Source organism: Ictalurus punctatus, chromosome 17 (assembly GCF_001660625.3).
Source record: "Ictalurus punctatus breed USDA103 chromosome 17, Coco_2.0, whole genome shotgun sequence".
NCBI lineage: Eukaryota > Metazoa > Chordata > Actinopteri > Siluriformes > Ictaluridae > Ictalurus > Ictalurus punctatus.
Window position 1 is genome coordinate 5,185,753 of NC_030432.2, and position 25,082 is coordinate 5,210,834.

Here is a 25,082-nt window from a genome sequence, read left to right on the forward strand (position 1 = left end):
AATACTGCAAGTGGCATCGCAATTTTTTTAAAAAGCCGCATCAAAAGCAAGCATCGCAAAAATCACAGCAATCCCAAAAAAACTCTGTGAAATCCTGTATATTTGAGAAGACAGTTGTATATCATTACTACAAATGCCTAATTTGAGCGAAGCAAATCGGCTCTTTCCAGTTAAATCTAGATTTCTTTTTTCCAATCAAATAAAACGTCACAAACACTTCAGTTACTTTTTCATACTTACTATAGTATTTAACCTGAAACCATTTCTTGAAGTTTAATCAAAACTGTTAATACATGATGTTCAGAAATGTCTGACAGGTAGTATGACCTATTGAAATACTTTAAGACATTTTTAAAACATTTTCACGATGCACAAAATACTGTATATCGTGGGACATTTGCTAATAGAGCGGCAGAATGCAATTCCGTGTTTAAGAAACTTATGTAAAAACCATGCATTCAGTGATACTTTTACATAACTATACTTTTACATTATGTAACATGTACAAAACATAAAAAAAAAAAAAATTCAGGATGAAAATTAGATATGTTTCTGATTCCAATCAGTAACCTGGTAGAATGGAGTTAATGAATAGTAACAATAGATTGTTAGGATGTCATTTTATCACAATATCTATATTATTTTATTACATCTCCCAGCCAGACAAGTAACCAAAGTTTATTCATATGATCACTGGGATCACTGTGTGTGGGATCTGGTGTTCTAGCAGAATTGTTCTCCTCTGTTTTGTCACACCTGCACAGAGCCGTTGCGCTCATTTCTCCCACAGTCCATCTGCACAGGTCAGTGCTGTGGCTCGTGTGCACCGTTCCAAGCCGATCTCCACGCCCACCTTCCCACACCAGTACCATCTATTAATCTCTAGTGTCGTTTTCAGTTACCTTGCCATGTCCTAACTTGCATGCTAACAAACATCCTGAGGATCAGAAGGCAGCAGTGTTGGTTTGCTCTGAAGAGGAAGGGAAGGGCTAGGCGACGCTCTCCGAGTGATGAGTGATGTGAAAGGGCTTGTGTTGCATAGTGACAAGCATGACAGGAATCTATGTGCAGACTCAGGAAGAGGGAGCAGCTGGAGGAACGCTGAGTGGGAACGGATGCGTCTCCAGCTCCGAGGGCACCTGTTCTGTGAAAGGTCCTCTTTTAGGCTGCAACAGGTGCTGGAAGAGGAGCTCAGTTAAAGCGTGCACTCATTCACCATTATTGCCAGCACGTCCGGTTAAGGTCAGCGCCTCCATTTCTGTTCTTCAGAGAAAAGAGCATCTGTGGTGGCTTCCTTCCTTCCTTTGCAAGCACAACGGATCTATTCTGTTAAGCAAGGTGGGCCTGTTAGCCTCCCAGTCAAGCACATCAGTGTGTATGTGGCATCCGTCTGTCTCACTGCCAGCTTTCAGATTTATCAAATTGACAATTTGAGCACTTGTCCTCGGGTGACACCGCCAGGCCATTGATGCAGTGTGAGCAAAGAAGAAAATAACTTCCCCAAGTAAACTGTTCCAGCTTATTCATTAGCTGATGAATTCCCTGCTTTCCTGATTGAGCACTTTGCAGCCAAAGAAAAACTTCAGAGTGGCATTTCATGATGTGGATTTCTTAAGCAAATCTGTGCACTATTTACAAGCACTGTCCTGACAATCTGTGTGTTAGATCAGGCAGACATACAAAATGTGCAGTGCTGGGGGTCCTCCAGATCAGGTTTGAGAAGCACTGTGTTAACACATCATGCCATACTGCCCTGCCCGGGCAAAAGCTCTATTGGAGAAGCATGTACATCTGAGTTTTTTTCTGTGGGATGATGGCTATTACAAATTGGTGCTTTTGAACGTTGTTTGGTGGCAGGTGTTTGTTACCTGTTTGGGTCTCACTGATGGAAAGGTGGGAGCTTTGTCATGATTTTCTCAGCTGTAGGTCTGTACAAGCAAATAAACTTGTACACCATTCTTTCTCTGATACAAAGGACCTCACCTTCCCTGGTTGCCATGGCCACTAAAGCTGTGCTCGCAGCCAATCAGTGGCTGGGCTGAGTGTACTGACAGATAAATGATCAACATGTCATATTTTTTTCCTTCATCTCAGGGTCTATGGCCTTGGCAGAATTGCATTTAGATTATTCAGCACTCGTCCACTTTCTGCTTTGAAGAAAGTAGTTTGATAAATTGATCAACCATTTTAACAGAGTAGGAAGCAGCAGCAAAGGAGGAAAGTTTTGGGGCGGGAGTTTCAGGATGGTGGAAATGACTCATAACAGATTATGTGCGTGGCAGTGTTCCTGTGCCATCCACCAGCACCCTGTGACTCAGCCTACCAGTTACTCAGCTGAAGATAACGAGCAAAATCATTAACTTCCTCCGAAATGCTCCATACTTTTGAACAACTTTTAACTAACTGACTCACAGGAAAGTTTATCAGTTGAGAAGTCCAGCATAGTGCTCACTTTGAACTTTGATTATATATATATATATATATATATATATATATATATATATATATATATATATATATATATATAAATTTATTTATTTATTTTAATAAGCGGATAAGGAAATGGAAGACAATAATTTGACCTGAAGGCAGCATTTTAAGGGTGTGGTTGAATTTTTATTTTTCCCCACAACTGCTCAAATGTGATTAAGTATAGCCTCCACCAAGCACCTGGATGAGCAGTTCTTAACAGCGTTCCTTCACAGAATGAGCTGCAGAGCCTTTACTTCTCATTTGCAGCAAATTTTCTGATCATGCTATAGGATGCATGATATGAACCTAATTCTATATTGCAGTTATGTTGTGATTTTATATTATATTTCCAATATCCTCTTCACCATAACAACCTGGTTATTGCCGGTTGAGGTAAATGTCTGGATTTATTAAATCACCAACAGAAGCACTGAGGATAATCAGGATGCTGACCCACATATAATAAAACATTTAGGTTCGCTGGCTTATATGCGTGTTGCAGCAATCTACAAAATCGTATAGCAAAGTCTAATATTCGGATAAGATAAGCAAATGTATACAACAACACTTCTTGATGCATATTTCTATGAATTATGTAGAACTAGATAGAAACATGAAAAACTCCAGTGTCACCGCTTTCTAACAGAGCTGTAACTTTTTCGACACTTGAAAGTCTTTATAATGGACAGATTTGTGGTTTCTTGGTAACGTGACAAGCTGCATATTCTCTTATTAATGTCAAAAGAAAGAAAAAGAGAGACTGGTGAAGGAGTGACTGTTTATAGCTGCTGTGGCATAAGTGATTACATGAACTTGATTAGCAGATGTTCCACAACATTAAACATAACTATAAATGGATAACACATACAACATATCGTTCTTTAATAAATAAAAAATGGTTAGCGTTGGTGAATTACTGTGGTATAAGAAGAATAAAACATTTCTGACCATGCAAACGGACCTCCACTTCATCATTCTGGGATTTAAACCAGTGACTTCTGGCTGCTTTAAAACAGTTTTATACTTTTTTTTTTTTTTTTTTTTTTTTTTTCCATTTCATTTCATGGTTTTAAGGTGACGGCATTTCTTTCTTCTTTCAGTTCCCACAGTGGTTTAGAAAATAAAGCCCTAAACGAACAGGTATTTAACATGAAAGCATGTGAGTTAGAACCTAGGAACAGTCTTTTATTCCAGCAGGCACATGCTGGGTCATGCTATAAAAAGGAAAAACTCTGATTCACTGGCTCCTGCATTGTGTGAAAGAGCACAACAAAACTACACCTTGTTTACCAGGTGAAATACAGAAGCAAATCAAGGCAGAACACTAACATTTACAGTCAGCCTAGTCCGTAAATATTTGGACATTAACCAGGTTATTGTTATTGAACTTAAGAAAATATATAGGTCATGTTCTCAGATTCAGCTTAAGGGTATTTACATCCAAATCAGCTGAATGGTGTAAGAATTACAGCACTTTTAATATTTCGTCGTCGCCCCCCCCCCCCCCCCCCCCGACTCTTTTTTGATGGGCCAAAAGTAATTGGACAGTTGGCTGCTCGATGATGAGGTATGTGTTATTCCTTTATTATTTCATTTCAACTCCAACCTACTGTGGTAGACAGCAAAACTTACAAAAGCTTTGTCAGTGACCAGATATTTATGGACCTGACTATGTGAAAAGGGTGGCAGAAACGATGTTACTGGGTAAAAGGATTATCTGGATGCCCTCTTGCTGTCTGATGACCTTGCCACCGAGAGTCAAGACACAATTATCACTGTGCATGTTTGTATTACAAACTGTTGGAAGAGCTGGAGAAGCAGTATGCAATATGACTCATTTTGAAAGTATGTACTTCACTGAATGGAATGAATTTACACAGAACATATCATACTCATTTCGCAGAGTAGCTGGCTACAATTAGCGATGTTGCTAGCATAACTACTTATTTTAGTCATGTTTAGAATAATGTAGCTTTCCCTGTAACAGCTAAGTAGCTTTTGTTGTACTACACCACGGTTTTCTCTTTTCACATAATCAGTTCTCTATTATATTTTAATCAAACAAATTGCAAAATGAAACTTATTTTATCCATCTTTAATCAAATTGAGTGTTTCTGTTAAGTATAGAACATGTGTAGGTGCGTGCACTTGTCTAGAGAACAACAGCAAAAGCTACAGATGGACAATCAAACGTCTATGGCCATATTTATAAAATTTTATAAGTATGAATAATTCCGTATCATTTTATTTTTTTGAAAGAATTTTTAAGTTTAAGGCATATGTTTGCATATCAGAAATTCTGAAAGTTTGAGGAAAGGAAAGATCTCGGTTGATGTTGAATTATATAAGCAGAATACATTTAAGACATATGGTCCTAAGACGCCAACATTTTACCCGATGCAAATATAACCACTCCTGGTCTCTTCAATCCAGGAGAACTGGCAAAAACAGTTCTATATCTGAGATAAACAGGACATCCTGCTTCTGAATACCGGAACAGCACTTTTAAATGGCTTTAATACCTGCAGTTTTATATTTAGGGCTCAGATCTTTGTGAAATCCCTTCTGAGACTCCCATGTGCTGGCTCTCGATCTGAATTAGGATCCTGAAAGCTGAGACTCCTTTTGTTGCTGTTTAAGAAGGGATCACGAACACCTTTGAAGTGCCACGTTCATACGGGTAGTCTTGTTGTCAGTAAGCTCTTCAGCCATGTGTTGGACTTGTACAGGATCACTGGTGCGCTGCATGCCCTCACACCTTTTTCCCTTTTTCTACAGAGGCCTCTTTACTAACATACGACACGCCACCAGTAAGTAAATGAGGAAAAAATTATCCTATCTGAACCAATTTGTTTACCATTTCCCCACTTTTTCTCATGTTTATGTGTGGGGGTGCAGGGGGGGATGAAAGACAAGAGTCAGAGGGAAGGAATAAGGAAGAGAAGGTGGGCATGAAAGTCGGAGCTGTGAGGTTTCACGCTTGTCTTCACTTGGTGGGAGCATTTCACACCTACAAAGAGATCAGCATCTAAAGCATAAATGTCTCGTTAACTAAAAGCCTTTTCCACCTCCTATCTTCCCAAAGATCTACTGCATGAAAGAAATCCTGTTTGTCCCAGGCTGTAATTCTGGTGTTGATGGTCAGCACTAAGGCTGAGTCGAGTTATTAAACCTTGCATGCAACATCAGGAAGATTGGTTCAGCAAATACAGCAGGAACTAATGAAATGGAATTGATTTCTCTCCTTCACGATTGCACCACACTGCCAATTTTCATGACTTAGAATTAGCGGAGTGTTTGAGGTGCATGCTTTCCACTGAACTGTGATTTCAGTATTCTTTTAGACAATTTTTATTGTGATAATGTATTAATTAATTATCGGGGTTTTCTCTCTTTTAGGTCTAAATGATTAATATATTGTGAAGTGTATCATATATCTTAGAAATGTTCAAGTATCGCAATGTGAGATTTTTGTCGTATTGGCCACCCCTACATTTTACTTTAGCTCAAACACACTTGGTCTTGCCCAGGTCGTAAAAGTCGAGGTGCAGTGCTCGAAGTGTTTTATTGTTGGAGGTGTTGTGTGTTGGTCATCCAGTGCAATGTCAGCACTTGTGTCCATTCTGCAAGATTAATATCGCCGCCTTTTAATGTTTCAGTGACTGTTCCACTTAGTTCTGTGAGCCTGAAAAGTATTTTTCATTTCCGAATTAGATTTAATGTATTAAACAGTGCTGAACGGTGTGGTTTTCTTGACACTACTCAGTAGTATGATTAGGGTATTGTGTTGCAATGGTGGGAGCACTGTCAGTCTGGTATAGTTTCAAGGGCATCACCACATCTGAACCTTAACAATCTCAGAAACAGTCTACATCACTAATGTTAAAGAAAGCTGACATTTTGGGGGAAATAAGTAGATATTTTACTAACCTTTTTGAGCATGGAGGGAGAGTGTGAATTAGATCACAGATGGTGATTGCTCTCTCAAATGTCAGGACAGAGAGTGTTCAGAGAAGTGCAAGAAGCAGTGGTACGATGGCGTAAGCGTGAACCTGTGTGACCTGTGGTGTCACTTGTGTCAAAGCGAGTGATTGAGCCCCCTTTGAATTCCAAATGGCAAGTGCATTACGCGTCAGTGTTTTGACAGAAACTTGCATTGATAGTAATCAGCCGCCTCTTCTCTCACCAGTGCTGTATCTGTCAAAAATGTTTTACTCATTATGAAGCTACAGCCCTATTTTCTGCTCTATTTGCAGTCAATATAATGTGTGGTTAGTTCTGCCAAAAGAGCATAAAATACATATTGCTTATGTGTTTCTAGCATTTAGATGTCTGATGTCAGGTCAGTTTCCACTGCAGGAACATGGGTTAATCCTAATGGTTTTTCCTGGCTGATAGATTCCATCGACCTTTTTACTTCCTGTTCCAGAGGGGATCATTTTTAACAACAGTATTTAGATGGAACTTGCAGTATTGAATGTTACTGATTCATGCTAAACAGAATCACAGATTTGAGCTTTACAGAATGACCAGAGGAACGGTATAGACTGCCACAAGTTCTTGTTTTGAATTGCCACTCTTTGTGTTCCTCAGTAACAGTACAGTAACTACTCTGGAGCTGACATTAAAATGGTGTGCACTTATTTCCAAAGCGCCCTACTGTGTCTCATAGACCCATTCACACACACTCACACCCCAATGGTAGAAGCATTTTTCTTGGTAGCAGAGCTGCCATGCAAGGCGCTGACTTGCCATCGGGAGCAACTTGGGGTTCAGTGTCTTGCCCAAGGACACTTCGGCATGTGGAGTCATGTGGGCCGTGATTCGAACCGCCAACCCTATGTTTAGTGGACAACCCGCTCTACCACCTGAGCCACAGCCACCCCTTGGTTCCACCCAAAATGGTTCCTGGAAACTATGGCCCAGGAACTAAAAGCAGTTGTAGTTCCTCTGGTGGAAAAGCACTTAATATTTTTGACATCCTAAAAAATGTCTTGGGTTCCTATAAGATTTGTGTTTTAAGACAACAGTAGTTGCAGTACTGCAAGGTCTGGGACCTCATGTCAATACTACACATAATGACAAATCAAATACTCCTAATGATCAGTGCCTAAGAATGATATGTGGCAATGTCTGCATTGTTACTCCCCAAATGTCAAATGAGTGGAGACTATACAGGCTAAAAGCAAGATTCATGCTGTCTAACCATGTGTTCACATTAGTAAAGGTTAATGTGACAAGCATTTCCTATGTACGTTCTTGACACAGAGGTAATGACACTGTAAAGAGTTAAATCCAGATTATTGTGTATAGTGAGTTTTTAGGACCAATCCTACAGTTGGGTGCCCCACTAATTCGTACAGTCACCATTCGTTTCCTGGGCTTGGTTGTAATTTGTCAGCTTTGGGTTTAAAACTAGAAAACCAACTTGTAACAATATGGTTAAATTTTTTTCTTGGTTTTATTACAACATTCAAATACATTTTAAACAGAAATACCATACAACAGGCTGTGTACATTCTGACTTGTAGCATTTCGTATTGGAGCTGGACAGCGAACACCCACAAGAAGAAAACATGGAGCGACATCAGCGACTTGCCACTTGCTAGCGTGAACACATGGTACTAACACATGTTTCTACTCACACACACTTCCTTTTAAATCAGGAGTTAAAAATCTCCACTCATGCTATTGTCACTACAGATAGAAGTGTGAGGTGATGTAATATGCACAACACTGAGAGCTTTTCAGTCTTTTCTGTCTTTCAGAATTCACACACACACACACACACACACACACACACACACACACTACTGACTAGTGACTATTGAAAACTAGAGATTCCACCTTTTCCCATGCCCATAACACCTCACTGGAGTCTCAGTTTAATACCATAAAGAGTCTGTGTACTGTATATCCAGGGTAAACAATTTTGGCAGTGCCAATATTTGTAATAATAATAATAATAATAATAATAATAATAATAATAATAGCAGTATTGGTAACAGCCAATTAAAAAACAAAAGTTATGCATTTTATTTAACAACAAACAGGTGAAAGATCACGTCACCCTTATTAGTATACACATGCACTTACATGTACAGAATATTTCTGTGTTTCAAGTATTAAGAGATCTCCAGCAGAAATGTAACCTCTCTATTTCCTGAAACTGACACATAGACACATTTATTAAGATACAAAGACTAGATAGACTAAAGCAGGGTAAACAGTGACTACATTAAGATAAGATAAGATCTTAGCAAGTAAAAATATCTTGAATATAGTCAAATTCATCTCGTATTTCTTATTATAATGTTACAATAAACCAAATATCAGTCCATACATGATTTCGAGTTTTGGGGGGGGGGGGGGGGTTTTGTTAGATTTTTTATTGTTTCAGTTAAAAAGGCTTGATTTTGTTGTGGCTTTTTAAAAAATTTGCGAGACTCATGTTTGACACACGTGATTTGAAGGGGGCTTTGATTGAATGCTCATTGTGATGACGTCACATGACACGTCTTGGCCCAAATCAGCAGAAAATCTGCGGTAATATTGAACAATTGCAAGCTCCTGTGAATATTACGGCGTTTCCATGATTTCGCGTTCATTTTATGCGATCCTTTAGAGAACGGAAACATAAGATCATTAAACCTATTTCTAGACATTACTCTTTTAGTTTTCTTATTCTGTTGCAGATCTTTCTAGAAATAAATGCTTAAAATGAGCAAAATGATCTGCCAATAGAACAAGAGTATTTCAAGCTTGAAATACAAACATGGTAGTAGACTACAAATGGCTTGAAATAGGTTTAATAATCTTGTGTTTCGTTTGTTGTGATCTTATACTAAGTAATACTGGATAAATTTGACTGTATTCAAGGTATTTCTACTTGCTAAGATGACTTTTTTTTTTTTTGCAGTGTGCGCACTTTAGTGCAGCTCAGGAAGAGCTGGCATTATGGATGATTCGGTGTCCTCAATTAACTCACGATCCACTCATTTGAATTACTCTGTCTGCATTGCAATTAGCCAGAACATCTCAGCAAAAGAACATTGAAAGTGAATTGAAAAACCGAGTACTTTACTGTTTGCAAAGGCTTCTTTTCTTGAGAATGCTTTGTCGTGATTGGCCACTTCTCTGTTAGCCCATCTGTCAAAAGCAGTGTAATGAGTCTTCGTGCAGTGTTGTGATGGCTGTCCACATCTATAGCAGCAAAGAAATGGAGGATTCTCTAATGTCTGCTTCAGGGCACAGCAGAGAATTTCAGGCACCACAATAAGAGAGACCACAGTGGAGTGGGAGGATTAAAAACAGATATTAAAAACTACACCCACAGCACAAGCGCACTTAAATATCCTATACTTTTGCTCATTTGGCTGCCCAGGAACTTAACTTGTGTTTGTTCTGATAATGCGTCTATTGTTTGAATAAAATACTTTTAATTGTTATAGTGCTGTGGCCATCTGCAGTTACTTTCCAGCATTCATGAAGAAGGGTTGAGTGCTGGGAGAGTGAAGATACCCTGCAGGAGTTCCCCTCTGTCCTGTCGCTTTGCTGGTCCCTGATGCACCACAGCATCTGTCATGTCTGCCTGTATATTAGAGGAGACCAGCATGACATCTGAATATTTAATGCAGCCACAATAGTCACATGTGGTTTGCCCCATGAAATCGGATCCATTTAGCTTGCTTATTACATATTGCTTATTTCAGTTCTCAGTAACTGCTTAACGAGTGTTCTTGTCCATTTCTGGTGTACCACAGTCTCCTAAAAACTGGCTTTTGGCCCTCAAGACGTAAGCATGAGCAGTTTTAGCTGAAGCACAGAGGTGGACAAATCATAAATACATTAGCTAGCCCATCTGCAAATAAAATCTCCAGTGTGCTTACAAAGTCCCATTTTATGGTTAATTGAATAGGTTAAAAAGTGGCAGCTAACATAATATAGTAATGTAAGGTGAGCTAATATATAAATTAATATCCATCCTTCCATTTTCCATACCACTTATCGAACAAAGAGTTATGGGGGAGCCTGGAGCCTATCCCGGGGGAACTCGGGGCACAAGCCGGGGGACACCCTGGACAGGGTGCCAACCCATCACGGCATATAATTTACTGTGTAAAAAAACAAACAAAAAAAACGTTTCTGAGCAAGTTGTTGGCCACCATTTGTCTATGAGCTGTGGTGTTTCTCGTCACGTCACACGTAAAAGATATTATCGTTAAGCGTCATTATATTTTTCTCCATATGGTTAACTGTGAGGTGACTGTGTCTTGTGCTAGCAGGAGAGTTGTCTTGCTTGGGTTTGTTAGTGCTTCCAAATTCCTGATTCATGATTCCGGGCGTATGTGATCAATGCAAGCTAATTAATCCATCGATTTATGTAGTGCAGCAGATAGTGGTATTCAGGTTGAGTAGTGCATGCTATACATACAGCATTGAGCAGCACTGTGAAGTGAAAAAGAAAAATGTTTGCTTTACAAGTCAATAGCGAGTTTTTATTTTCTTTTATCTGATTGTTGAAAAAGAGAAGAAGGAAAAAAACAAATCGTTGGTGACCGCCAGCCTACTGAGCCTGCTGGTCCACCAGGCAAATGAGAATTTAAAAAAACTATTAACCCGGACCAATCTTCACATCCTAAGCACCCAGGCTACTAATTTTTCTAATCCTTACGTAGTAGATGCTCACTAAGGGTCCCTTGTGCAAGACTTAAACAATATCTATACTTTGCAACCTACAATGGGGCTTCTAACCTTTTAGAATCACACAGTTCATCATGGGCATTGTAAGGTGCTGTTGTTCATTTTGTCTCTTCTGTCCTAATCTTAATTTATGGTCACAAAACAAACATGAGTCTCCTGGCTCTAAGCTGATGGGACACTCGGTTTTTCCACATCATCGGCTCTCTTCCTGTATGGGTGCACATCAGCAGGGGCCTTGGATCCATCTGTAAATTACAACTTAATCTCACGATGACCTGCCTGAACAGGCGAGTCCAGTGAACCAGTAGTAATCGGTTTTATTCAGCAGCACATCCATAAGGGTGCTAAACAATTGATTGGTCTTTTTGTAGACCCCAGTGCCCTTGTGACACATTGACCTTAATGGAGGGCACGCAGTAAGCTTTCACCAACAGGCTAATGAAGCTGGAGGCTTGTTGTGTGCCTGTGTTGGCCCTCGTCAGGTGACATTTCAGTTCCAGCAGATTAAGGACACTTGAGACTCAATGGGAGCATTGTAGGCTTCTTCGTGCTCGTTAGATCTCAAGCTGCTGATTCCATTGTTTTTTGTCTATTTATGGCATTAAAGGGTGGCAAGGATGTCAGAAAAAGTCCATTCATTAGACACTGAGCAGTTCATAGACAGTACCTCCTTGTGAAGACTCCTGAGCACATGAAGCCTCCAGCCTAATAGAGTCTCATACCCCCCCCCTTCAGACTCACTCACAATGTACTGAGTGTCTCTTTTCATTATACTTAAATAATGTTGCTGCTTCATGCTTTACCCAGATCTTGCGGGTAATTTCTGTCTGCTGCTCATGCTTTAGGAAATGTCTGTGTTCGGCATTAGTCACTTAAAAAAAAGTTTTCAACTTTTCCGCAGTAAGGCACTTAGGTTTTTGACAGGACTGAATATACGCGCACACACACACACACACACACACACACACACACACACACACATACGTACCTCTACCACTACTTAAGTCTAATATCACATCCAGTATCTGCAATTGAATATTTCACTGCCCTGAACAGGCTACACTGCAAGCAGAGCCTCACTAATGAGCTGTTCCACCAATCTAATCTGACCTTAAGTCACATACCCTTCTCTCTCTATCTCTCTGACACTGTCAAAAAGAGCTCCAGCAAAAACACTCACTTTCCAGTCCAGCCTGACCCTCCCTGTGTAATCATTTCCCTATGGGGGAAAGGAGCAAAGCACAAAACCCCAGCTTGAAACACATTAGAGCAGGACTGAGATGCCTTGCTGTATTTTTCAGATATCATGCTATTTATATTAGGGGTGGGGGGTTGGGGTAGAGTGGGGGGGGGGGGGGGGGGGGGGGTTATTACTATGGCTATTATTTTGTACAGCCATAGAAAGTAAGATTGGAGCCATTTGATCATTCTTAGATACATATAATATTAAATTAAAGATATGTTAAATATTCATTTCTAGATACGCATATTAAAGTCAGCTGTTTTAGAGATTATAATCTAGACGTGTTTGCATAGTTGCATGATTGGTCATAAGTTAAGCAGGCTGGGAACTCGGCCATTTGTTTCATTACTCAGCTCAGCAAATTTCTGAGCCCATGTTGATTTGACAATCCTTTGTGTTCATACAGATCTGGGTTTTAGAATAAACAATAAATATGTTTTAGCCCAGTCTTTTTATAGAGGGATGATGGAATTGTCTGTGCATAAATGATACGTGTGCTGCCACACAGTCAGGATGACCTTAATAATGTGTGTTTCTTCTTCTGTTTGTAGTGAGGGGGTGTTCAAGTGCCCAGAGGATCAGCTCCCCCTGGACTATGCCAAGGTAAACCATTAAACCCTTCCCCACTCTGCACTACACTTTCATGCTATTCTGAAGCATTAGTTCATGCTCTCTTAGCGTGAACCAAAAGCCAAACAGGACCACGTTGTGGCCCCTTCCTCCAATCCTTATGTTGCTTTAATCAGATTATGCCTCAAGGTAACATCTCAGCAACAGTCTGCAAACGTGTGCAAATGACACCAACCAATAAGCCTCTTATTAACCTGGGAATATCAGATGTGGAAGTAGGAGGGCAGATGTAGGATGTGGAGGTGTTTAGAAAGAGAATACAGGATGAATCATCTCAATTATTCTCCAGTTTGATTTGCCTCTGCTAGAACAAAGCTTGCTGTCTCCCGGATGGCACGGCAAATGTCACTGCGAGGCACTCAAGATGAATAAGTCTGAATTTCGACGATGATTTAATGCTAGCTCTTTGTTTGTTCAATGTGGTCATGATGTCAAGACGAAAACGTTAATGAGCTCTAGGTATGGTTGTGAGGGAGATTGTGGTAAGAGACCAAAAAAAGGACCCATGCTATTTCTGGGAGATTTCTCTAAAGACTTTCCTCACAGTAGCTTTCCCAAAAGTGATACTTTCTCCAATCTATTTATGGGAGAAAATTACAACCTGCATTTTTGGATCATCTTGCACTACACCCTGATGTCTTTAATTAGAGTTTTGGCTCGTTTCAAACCCTTCCTTTTAAGCATTTAATCGGACCGGACCACTGTGGGCAACAAATGGCCCTTAGAATTTAAAATGCAAGTTATTCTTCTGTACTTTATTTCACCATTGAATTAAAACGGATCAAGAAATCAATATTCAGAATAGATGTAACAATGTCCGACATGTTCTCAGTTAAAGCCTTATTGTGGCGTTTGAGGCGAAATGGTAACTTGTATTCTCCCGCCTCCAACCAGTAAAAGCCACCGAAAAAGCCCCTCCGACTTGAAATTTCAACTCGTCAAGTCTTCTCAACTAACAGTTCCTTCTCCATTTATGGAGTGATATCAAATCAACATGGCAACCCATACTGAATAGTGTAAATTCGAACATGCCGAGGTGGGAAATGACATCATTACAACTTATCAGTACACTTACCACATACCAGACACCATGAATGTATCACTTATATGCTTTAGTGACTTGCAGGAAGGCCACTGGTTCCTTAGTCATCTCCTCATGTCATGGCGTGATCAGTAGGCAGAATGTTTCTGCATGTTTCTTAGATCTTCAAACATCTCCAAACATCTCCAAATTGATATGCAGTGGGGAGTTATGGTCAGGGGTAGGGTCAGTTTGGTAAAGTCGTACCTTTAAACAAAAAGGCTAGTGACTACATGGCTAGTAGTTTGAAATTGCCTGGGACCTGCGTTTCAGCTTCTCTGCCATAACAAGATGAAAACGTTTCAGACGACCTGTGTGTTTAAGAACGCCACTCACAATGCACACACATTCACGCATTACTCCGTCTTGCTATATACCCCACTTGTCTGGTTCCATATAAAGTCCAAAAATCGCTAAAACATCCTCCTGATCCAAAATCCCTGAATGTCTCAGGCTTACAGATCTTTGGTTCTCAGAAGTATTTCTGACAAAATATGAGCCAGCCTTCGCTACATGAAGTCAGATTTTGTGAACTTTAGAGTTTAGTGACTCAAAGCAGACTATGTCCCCTCAAAGGATTGACTACACATATGATGGCACACTTCTTTCTTTTTTCTTTTTCTTTTTCACGTTAATCTGAAAGACTGCTTGCTGGGATTTTCAGTTACTCTGTTTAATGCTAAATGGTGGGGTTGGGGGTTTGAGCTGATTGGATGAAGCATTTTCTTCATGTTTAAATAGACAACAAGAGAATGCACAGCAAACACACCAAGTCATGCACACACACAGTCATGACCTCGGTCTTGATAATACACTCTAAAACAATATTCAGTTTAGGAATGTTGTAAACGTAAATATTTGTATAGCTAATGTCCTGTCTGAAGGTCATTTCAATCTCAAGTAAGCCCCTGTATAATTAACAAGCATTAACATGCTTCGTAGGGGTATGTGGACTCAACACCGTCCTTTAAATAACTGGCCTAATAAATAAATATCTATAACCTTTTATGGCACCAAAGACCTCATGGCCACAAATTTTTTTTTAATGAATTATGCACAAGTGGAACATTGCTTGTAGCACAGTGGTGTGTCTATGGCAGTTATTATCATGCTTTAAAAGTGAATATTATTTAGATGTAAGTTTGCAATGATAAATAATCTAACAAAAAACACAGTTATTTAATAGAACTTTGAAATCATCCAAACATTGCATTGTACAGGGTTATTTTCCTGTTTTTCAAAAGTCACCCACACAGGTCTAACTTTTTAAGACATTGGACTGGTCTTTGCTCACTGATAGGTGTAGCTTATTTACAAGGGCACAACATATGGAATTCAATTTTGTGCCGAAAGCATTTAACGTAACTATTCAAGAAACGAACAAAAATATACAATGAGAAAAAAAGAAAAACACTCTGAAACTGAAAACAGTGAACTCGCAAAAATTTAACCTGGTCCTCAAATCCTTTGTTAACAGTTTTCTAAGCTTTTTGCTAATCATGGTTTATGAATGCCTTGCCAGAGTTTTCATTTACGCTTTCAGTGTTTTCATTTATGCTCCGAAAGTTTACATTCATCATTCTGTCACAAATCCCACATATGGGTGGGGCTTTACAGTAACTTACTCTCATTGGCCAGTGAGATTTGGATCGACAGCTCTCTGACCTGGAAGTAGAGACTTCAGTGTTTTGGAGAGCGTTCTGGATGCAGTTCTCTGTATAGTTATAGTGTTTGTACTTTGTAGTGGAAATTATCTATTTACTTAGTCAGTATATTAGTTCCTAGTTAATATTTGAGGTTTGGGTAGTCGACTTTTCAAGATCAGCTCTCAGGAGGGGCACGGAATGGCATCATCATCATTGTCATCATCGATGTCATCCTCCTCCTCAGCTGTACACTCGAGCTGTCAATCTCACTAGCCAATGAGAGTAAATCGTTGTTAAGCCCCGCCCACACGAGAGATTTGTGCCAGAATGGTGAACATCAACTTGCGGTATGTAAACGAAAAATTTGAAAGCGTTAGCGTATAACCCATAATTAGCACTAAGGAAGCGTAGAAAACTCTTAACAAAGAATACTGCTTATTTGAGGGCCATTTACGTTTTTGCCACGGAGTTCACCGTTTTCAGTTTCAAAATATTTCTTTTTTTCTCATTGTATATTTTTGTTCATTTCTTAAAAAGTTCCGTTCAATACAAATTTGGCACAAATTTAATTCCATAACTACATGTTATTTAGTGAATATAACAATAAATTTATACCACAGCACTGTTCTTGATTCTCCATTCCTAATGGCCAGAAGCACAGCTCTGACAGGAGTTCCAGCTTCCAGTTTTCTATTACTGTGCTTGTTCTAATAAATTAGCATTTCTATAGAAATAACTTGCACAGGGACAGCCAGAGGAAGCCGTTTCGACACAAGAAAGTCTTCAGGATGGAGTACTTTGTACTTTCCTTTTTTTCCTCTTACTAACTTTAAGAAGATAGGCTGGTGAGGGAATGACTTTTTATAGCTGTTATAAAGTAAGTCATAACAAGAACTAACTTGTTGCACTGATGTTCCACAACATTAAATTAATTCAATTATAAACTGATGAGAGTTTGACATATTGTTATTTAATTATTTGTTGTACAATTGTTAACATTAACAAACTGATGTGGTGTAAGAGCAATAAAACACTTTGGGTGGTGCTATTATAGGAAAATACTATTCTTTACAAAATACATAATGGCACTGTTATAATGCGACATTATGTAACTGTTTATGTAACTTGTTTCAATAAAAAAAGCAAGAAAAAAGAAAGAACTAGCCTTATTCAGCCTGTAGCTAAAACATGGTGTTCTTACACTACTGTGAGTCGCCCTGGAAAGCTTGACATAGTATCTTACAAAATTTAAAGCCAGAGCTGTTGGGTCAGATCTGACACAAGGTTATCATACTCATGTATATGAAGTGACAAATTTAGAGATTTGAACCCTACTGAATAAATGTTAGGCAGTCAAACTGCAGTGCTGTTTCTTACCAATAATAATTTTGATCATTTTGCATCCTGTGTATAAAACAGTACATCATCCCTATATCCCAAAATAACCATGTGCATATTTATTATAGATTATAATTGCACATTTTCACAAAGGGTGCCAATAATGATGGAGTTGACTTTCAGAAACAAAAACAAAATATGATTAAAAAAACAACAACAACCTCTCACTAGTTAACAAGGCACCTGTTGGACAAGTATCTCTAATCTCTAATTCATTTGTTTCTACTGTATAACCTGTACATGCAACACACCTTTTGTCCAGTTCACTTTTCATGTTGTTCTCACACATGTCTCATTTACTCTGGCTGTGTTGTGCAGATCTACCCTGACCCTGAGCTGGAGCAGCAGATCCTGGCCCTTGCTATCCGTTGTATCCACAGTGAGGAAGGCTGCCGCTGGACCGGCCAAATGAAGCAGCTGCAGGTCAGTTCATCCCATCACTCTGTATGTATGTTTTTTCTTCTTTTTTTCCGTGGGATTTGATCTATGTTTATGAATTTTTTTCCCACTACCAAGAACTGTTTTGATTTTGTTCACTTTATAGTTATAACTTTATAAAATAGTAATCATTTTTTTTAGTTATCCTCTACCTGTATCTCAGTTGCATTTGCAGGTGTTATAGCGCTCCATTTGACTGTAACTATGAGCACCAGTGTTTTATGAGACTGAAATAGATCAAATGTAACGTGTATGTGCCTTTGATTTGCTTTCTCCGACAGAGCCATTTCTCTACCTGTGCATTTAATGTGATCCCATGCCCTAACCGCTGCAGCGTCAAGCTGACACGTCGCGACCTGCCCGAGCACCTGCAGCACGACTGCCCTAAGCGCAAAGTCAAGTGTGAGTTCTGCGGAAGCGAGTTCACCGGCGAGGCCTTCGAGGTACTCACCTTAGAACAGTCACGAAAGAGTGATCGTTGTTGTTGTCTTGACTTTGAGAAATGTGCAGTGGTAGTGCTTGCCTTGTGCGTGAAAACAGGCAATTTGGCTTACTAATCACTCAAGCCTTTTAATCCAGTAAGCCTTTTTCTCAGGGTGCCTTCACAACTACCTTACCTTGTTTGGTGTGGACCAATCATAATTATTTTGACTCCCGTCTTCACACTTCACGCATACTCGTGCTCACGAAAAAACCAACTGGTCCGCCAAACACTGGTGGTCTCGGCCCTCATCCAGGTGGTTCAGATCATCATAAAACCTAGTTTTACGATTATCCACACCAAAACGACATGAAAGGGACTAACCACTTGTATCATTGTGGTAAAGCTTTATTTTCAGTCATCTTTTCATCTTCTCAACTATAATAACCAAAACAGTGTGGAACTGTTGTTGCTACTTCTTTATGAGCAAAGAAAATGAAGAATGTGACACCACATGATTCATTGTGTGAAGACCTCTTCTCACCACAGAACAAAATTGTTTATTTCTAGAGCACATTAATGCATGCACAGTTTGCTGAAATACACTTTAATGGATATTTTATCATCTAATTGACCAAAAGTATAACTCTAAAATAGCTCCATGTTGGAAATTGATATTGACGTTAAATTAAGGGTACTTGCCTAAAGTATGCTGTCTTCTCAAAATACATCTGCATGGGAAAACAACCCTCAGTGAGACCAATAAGAAGTTTTCACCTGAGAAGCACAGGACAATTGCAAGCACTTCATGTGTCTCAGAGGAAGCATGTGCTAGCCTTTACCTTTTCCCATGTGATAGGCAAAGGTAGCTAGTAGGTGAGAATGTACAAATAGGGATGTAAGGATGCACTCTGGTCACAATTTGATTGATTTTACAATGCTGGTTACACGATTTGATTCGATTTGATTCTCAGGAAATTTTGAGCAAAATTTGAATGAAGAAAATTTATGATTGAAAAGATATTTCTGAATTATGAACAAGGCAAAACAATATGCTTTTTTTTTGTCTGTGCAAAATGAAAATTTAAAAAATTGGTATGAAAAAAATTGTAAACAAACTGTACTACAGGTTCACCACATTTTAAAAATCTTTACATTCACCCAATACTTTGATTGAATAAAGTAAGTCTCTGACCCAGGGAAAATGCTTGATTGAAACATAATGAGCTCCATAGCAGTCTCTGAGGTGTCGTTATAAACAGAGCTCCAACGTCAGCTAAAATGCCTGACATCCGTGACCTCGTTCTCAGACACTGTAGATTGAATTCTGTGGTTGGGTTTATAGTTCAAAGCTTCAATTAAAACCAGATGAAGCATCTGTGAAGGGTTTTTTTTTTTCTTTTACTTTATCCCTTTTTTGACTCTTCCTCATGCCTTTTATGTGTTTGTCTCTTTCAGAATCACCAGGGCATTTGTCCCCAGGAGAGTGTTTACTGTGAGAACAAGTGTGGAGCAAGGATGATGAGGAGACTCCTGGCCCAGCACACCATGGCTGAGTGTCCCAAACGCACACAGCCATGCAAGTACTGTGGCAAAGAGTTTGTCTATGACACCATCCAGGTCAGTTTCATGATGCAACCATGAACCACTCCAAATAGTCACCTCTCTAATCTGAGCTAACATTTCTTTTTACTTCTGTGAGTAGTTGTCTTCAGTGAGTCATACCTCTCTGTCATACTTTAACACAAGACATTTCGCAGGTGTTTAAGATGGCGAGGTGGTGCAGTGTAAGTAATGTGTATATGTTTGTGAGTTAGTTAAAGGAACAGTTGGGTCTCAGTGGTGTATGAATAGGGGCGAAGGCTCCTAAGACTGGGATGGCAGGAGGCTTGTGACTATATGAACAGGGGCATTCATGGTAGAGCTGAGTTTGGTGCCAGTGAGTCACAGCTTGAGCTGGCCCAGTCTCTATACCCGACACCTGCATCACACACAATCCTCTGCTCACACACACTATCCTCACACAAATTCACGCAGTAACTTTCAGTAAGTGCTTTCTGGTGCATTAAACTATATTATACCACAGCACAGTTGAACTCTTGATTCTGATTGGCCAGAAGCTGTTGATTCATTTTCTCTAACAGCAGCTCTAACAGTAGTTCCATCTGCAAGGCAAGATGTTACTAGGGTTAACATTTTGTACCATTCCGTAAGTTTTCAGACACCCGAAAACCTCCTTGATGGAGGACTTTATGCTTTCCATGACATGATGATTTTGTCCTATTTACTTGAAAAGAGTGAGGGGGAAAATGAAAAACCTAGTCAGAGTGTTTATAGCTACTATAATGTGAAGTGATAACAGGAACTAACTTGTTTTATGGACGTTCCACAACAATAGATGTAATTATGAATGGATAAAAAGTACGATCTGGGATAAATCACTTCTGAACATGCTGTTATTGGATTCGGCATGACTTTTTGGGATTTATTCCTTACATAAATTATTGGACCATAGTTCCATTTAATACTTCTTATTCAAGTCCATGGATCCAGTCTTGTCCTCTGTTTTCTACAGTCTCCTCCAAAAATATTGGAACAGCAAGGCCTGTTCTATTATTTTCATTTTACATTGAAGACATTTGGATTGTTTAACACATCTAGATGTAAATATCAGGAAATTAAAGCTGAAAACTCTGAAAGCTCTCATCTCATATTCATCTTTTTGAGCTCAAAGGTCAGGTGCTGTGTCTTCTTTTTTACAGAATCATCAGTACCACTGCCCACGTTTCCCAGTTCAATGCCCAAACCAGTGTGGTGCCCCCAACATCGCCCGTGAAGATCTTGCAACCCATGTGAAGGAAAGCTGTGGCAGTGCGTTAGTGCTCTGTCCCTTTAAAGAAGCTGGATGCAAGCATCGAGTGAGTCTCACTTTCCTTAATGACTACATTACAGTTAAGATGTAGTCCACTTGGGACACTACAGTTTTTTGGGATTTGGGGGATTTTGCCTGGATGATTTAAAAACCAGAAAAACAAAATGTATTTTTTTTTTTCTCCTGGTTCTGTAACTATCCCTCAAAAAATTTGAACTTTACATTTACAGCTTAACTCAATTTTGATCATATGGGTTGAGAAGGCTGAACACAAAGCAGTAAAGTTAAAGTGACTCAACATTACCTTCCCAGCACTTAAGGGAAAACACCCATGAGATAATTGTACACAAAGTGTACACAAATCTATATAGATGGTTCACTATAGTGCAATCCTTAGTTCTGAAGCTAGTCACATTAAATTGTGCATAATGCTGTTCTTACCCAGATTCTGCCCCCTGTACTACCTGCTGTACTGCCATACTGTCCTGCCCAAATTCTAAATTTAGAATTTTGAAATTTGAAATTTAGAATTTAGAAATTTGAGCTTAAATTTGACTACATTTGCAATGTTAATTGTGATAATTACAACTAGGACTATTCATTCAGCAATATATTGGCAGGAAGAATTCAGTTTCCTTCGTCAGTCTGCAGTTCTATCCCTCATATTTTTGAGCTTAAAAAAGGCAAGTCACTGAGTCTAAAGGCAATGGACTAGATAGTAAAAATCATTGTGCAAGAAAAATCTAGCAACCTTGGACATGTGAACTTGGTTTTGACACCTTGAGTAAGGCTTGCTGAAGCCAATACACATTACTTTATCGGTCACTTTTTACATGTTTTCAGCCGTCAAAATAAAGGCGTTTTAACTGCAAACAGTCCACATGTGTGCCTGGTTTTTGATTCTTTTGTCTGACAATAGCCAATTTTTTTTCTTGCTTTTGCTGGCTTGATTTTTTCCAGTTTCCAGTGCACCTGTGGCTTTTTATTTGGATACTAGATGTGCTCTTGCACTTCATTTTTGACTACATACCAGGTATTTGCATAAACTGAATTGTGCACCCAGAAAATATAATTACGCATCTGTGTAACCTGAGTGTTAATACCTTTCTTGTCTACATATTAAAATAAAACTTACTCGCTGGCTCAGAAAAGACTCGCAGCCCAAAAAACTGCTATGTCATGTTTTTTACTATTCATATTCTATTACAGTACCCATGTCCATTGACAAATGCTCTCTCACTTACAGTGCCCAAAGCTGGTGATTGGCCGACACCTGGAGGAAACGACCAAGTCCCACCTGACCATGATGTGCAACCTGGTAGGCCGTCAACGGCAGGAGATCTCCGAGCTGCGGCGTGATCTAGAAGAGCTGTCAGTGAGCAATGATGGTGTACTCATCTGGAAGTTAAGCGACTACTCGCGCAAGTTGCAGGAGGCCAAAATGCACAGCAACCACGAGTTCTTCAGTCCACCCTTCTACACACACCGGTATGGCTACAAGCTGCAGGCATCCGCTTTCCTCAACGGCAACGGTAGTGGTGAAGGATCGCATCTCTCCGTTTACATCCGTGTGCTGCCTGGTGAATATGACAACCTTCTTGAGTGGCCCTTTTCCTACAAGGTCACTTTCTCCATTCTGGACCAGAGTGATCCATCACTCTCCAAACCACAGCACATCACCGAGACATTCAACCCAGACCCAAACTGGAAGAACTTCCAGAAACCCAGCGGCAGCCGCAGCTCACTGGACGAAAGTGCACTAGGCTTTGGCTACCCCAAGTTCGTCTCGCACGAGGAGATCCGCAAGAGAAACTACATCCGTGACAATGCTATCTTCCTCAAGGCCTCCATCGAGATCCCACAAAAGATCATGGCTTGAGAGCTTGAAAGCTTGAATTCTTGGACCAACAGATTACTGACTTCATGTGAAGACCCATTGTTCCTAAACCTGAAGTATGCTAAAGGAAAAAACTTCAGGAACTCCAGGAAAAAAGATTTTGAGTTCATCTGTTTGATCTGTTTGCTAGCCCATGGTGAAGCATATGAAAGTTAATGTTTTGCGCCACAAAACTAGCATGTTATATTTGTTTTTATAGGGTTTTTTTTTCAGTGCTTTTTCCTTGCAACACAAGCCTCTGGACTTTCAACAGTGCCTAGAAATTTTCAGTTAAATATTTGTTTAAAAAAAAAAAAAAAGACACCTTATAGTGGGGTGTAAAAGGTTATATGTAGCCTTTGCTACATATAGAAAGTTTGAATGCTGTGTGGGAAACAAGGCACCACTGTTCTAAGTACACAGCAGGTGACAAAACTTGTGGGGTCTGGGCTAGGTATTCAGTGTACACACTCGAGCTTGACTTTTGTTTACACACTCTTTCCCAGTGATAGTCCTTCAACAGAAACTCAACAGCAGGGTCAGTGGCACACAGTTTTCTCATTTACTTAGTTTGAAGTTAACTAACAGCAGCTGTGAAGTGAACTTGTCTCAGTTGGTCACCTCCTGTCACTTGAGGTCTTTCCAGGCTCAGCTTTTAGTTTAGTACATCGTGTCAGAGTGTAACGTTGAATTTTATTTCTGTTAAAAGAATGCTTTGGCATTTTTTATGAGCACTCTGTCTTTTTGAGTGTAAGGAGAACGCAAGGATGGAAGAACTTTGTTTACATGCTATAGGTCTACAAGTGTAGGAAGAGGGGGTGGTGTACTAAAAAGCAGAAGCTAGCAGTGAATACTTAACATTGCATACCACATACTATGTACTGTAACACTTACAAAACCTCTGTCTATTGAGTGGTTTTTGCAGAAAAAGCATCATGTGAAAACTTAATTATTTTGCGTGAATGAAATGTGAGGATAAACTGTTTGCAAATGTGTTCTAAACCTGGAGATGGGACCTCCAGACTTTCTACCCTTCTCTTTGTCTTACTCTGCTGGTCACTGGCAGCTGAAAGAGAGTACAAGGGACTCCAAAGTATGTTGGTGCCTCAAATGGACGGGCGCTCCAGTTTGCCTTTGCAGCTTGCAAATTTGAAGAAGTGTGTCTCCATATGTCTGAGGAAGACAAGCTCTGTGCAATATGGCAGCCAGTTCTCAGACCACAGACCAGGAGGGCCCGGTCCGTAATATGTGAATACTAATGAAAGACATACGGATGCACATTCGTACATTCGCTTTCTCATGTTCCTACTCTTCATGAAAAGTCCTGATTACACCACACTGTTATACCAGCTAATGTTGTCAAAATAACATTAAGAAAATGTGGGGGAAAGTTTTTTGCAAGATTCTGTATTTTACAATGTATTTGAAAACATTTTATACAACACTTTTGGGGTGACAAGAAAAGGGAGCTGTTCTTGGACATTTTTTTGACCCTTTCTTCGTTTCAGTCTCTCTGAAATTTGCTCCGTTGTTTTGGTCTGCATTTTTTTGTTGCATATTCTGTCTGTACTATAAGTTCTTAAAAAGTATTTATTTTAAGCCATTGCCTAGGCTCGATATGCACACTGGTGCAAATGTTTTTATATGTTAATAAATGATTGCTTGTCATTTTCCCCTTGAAATAAAATGATCACTGTAGCAATTGTGTTTGCTTGGGTTGCCTTGTGTGTTACGATGTGATCTCTGCCCTTAGGATAGTTTACAGAAAATACTCTGCTGTGGATAGTGCTGCCAAGTTTCTGTCACGTGGCAATTTGATGGCCCACTATTTATATGCCTGCCTATCACAAATATTTACTGTTCACATCCTTCACTTCCTACTTGGTTTCGGCTACACAGTAAACACAGACTGCATACCTGCTGCAGAGGACAATGCAATAACTTTGAATACAAGGAATTTCTTGAAGCAACATTTGTCTCCTGTCCTATTCATAATGAGCTTATTGCTCAACCCATTCAGCTGTACTGACTCTTGTTTTGTTGGGAAATTCTTCTTGTCAGCATTTTGCCGTGGTGGCTGCATTTCCCCAGATCCCCTGCACGAGATTTCTCACTCTCACATTATTTCATACTCACCTGTACCAGGCACTCATGAGTGTTTGCATGCCAAGTCTGCCTGCTTTTTCCTCACAACAATAACTAGCAAAGTAGCACCACGCACTACAATTACTTCATCCCTAAACTTCCCACCCTATCTGCTTTAAAAACCTAGAGAGATGGAGGGAGAGGAAATAAGGCAGAC

General features: G+C 39.6%; 1 protein-coding gene across 1 annotated transcript in view; it reads left to right on the forward strand.

Annotated features, from left to right (window-relative positions):
- The window catches only part of traf4a (tnf receptor-associated factor 4a), a 33,293-nt gene extending 8,815 nt beyond the window's left edge, over positions 1 to 24,478 (forward strand). The window contains exons 2-7 of the mRNA XM_017491054.3: positions 12,970 to 13,021; positions 17,492 to 17,596; positions 17,893 to 18,054; positions 19,491 to 19,652; positions 20,795 to 20,950; positions 22,151 to 24,478. Of these exons, the coding sequence (XP_017346543.2) occupies positions 12,970 to 13,021; positions 17,492 to 17,596; positions 17,893 to 18,054; positions 19,491 to 19,652; positions 20,795 to 20,950; positions 22,151 to 22,783 (1,270 nt within the window). The 3' untranslated portion in view covers positions 22,784 to 24,478. The remainder of the gene's footprint in view (positions 1 to 12,969; positions 13,022 to 17,491; positions 17,597 to 17,892; positions 18,055 to 19,490; positions 19,653 to 20,794; positions 20,951 to 22,150) is intronic.
- The last annotated feature ends 604 nt before the right edge of the window (positions 24,479 to 25,082 follow it).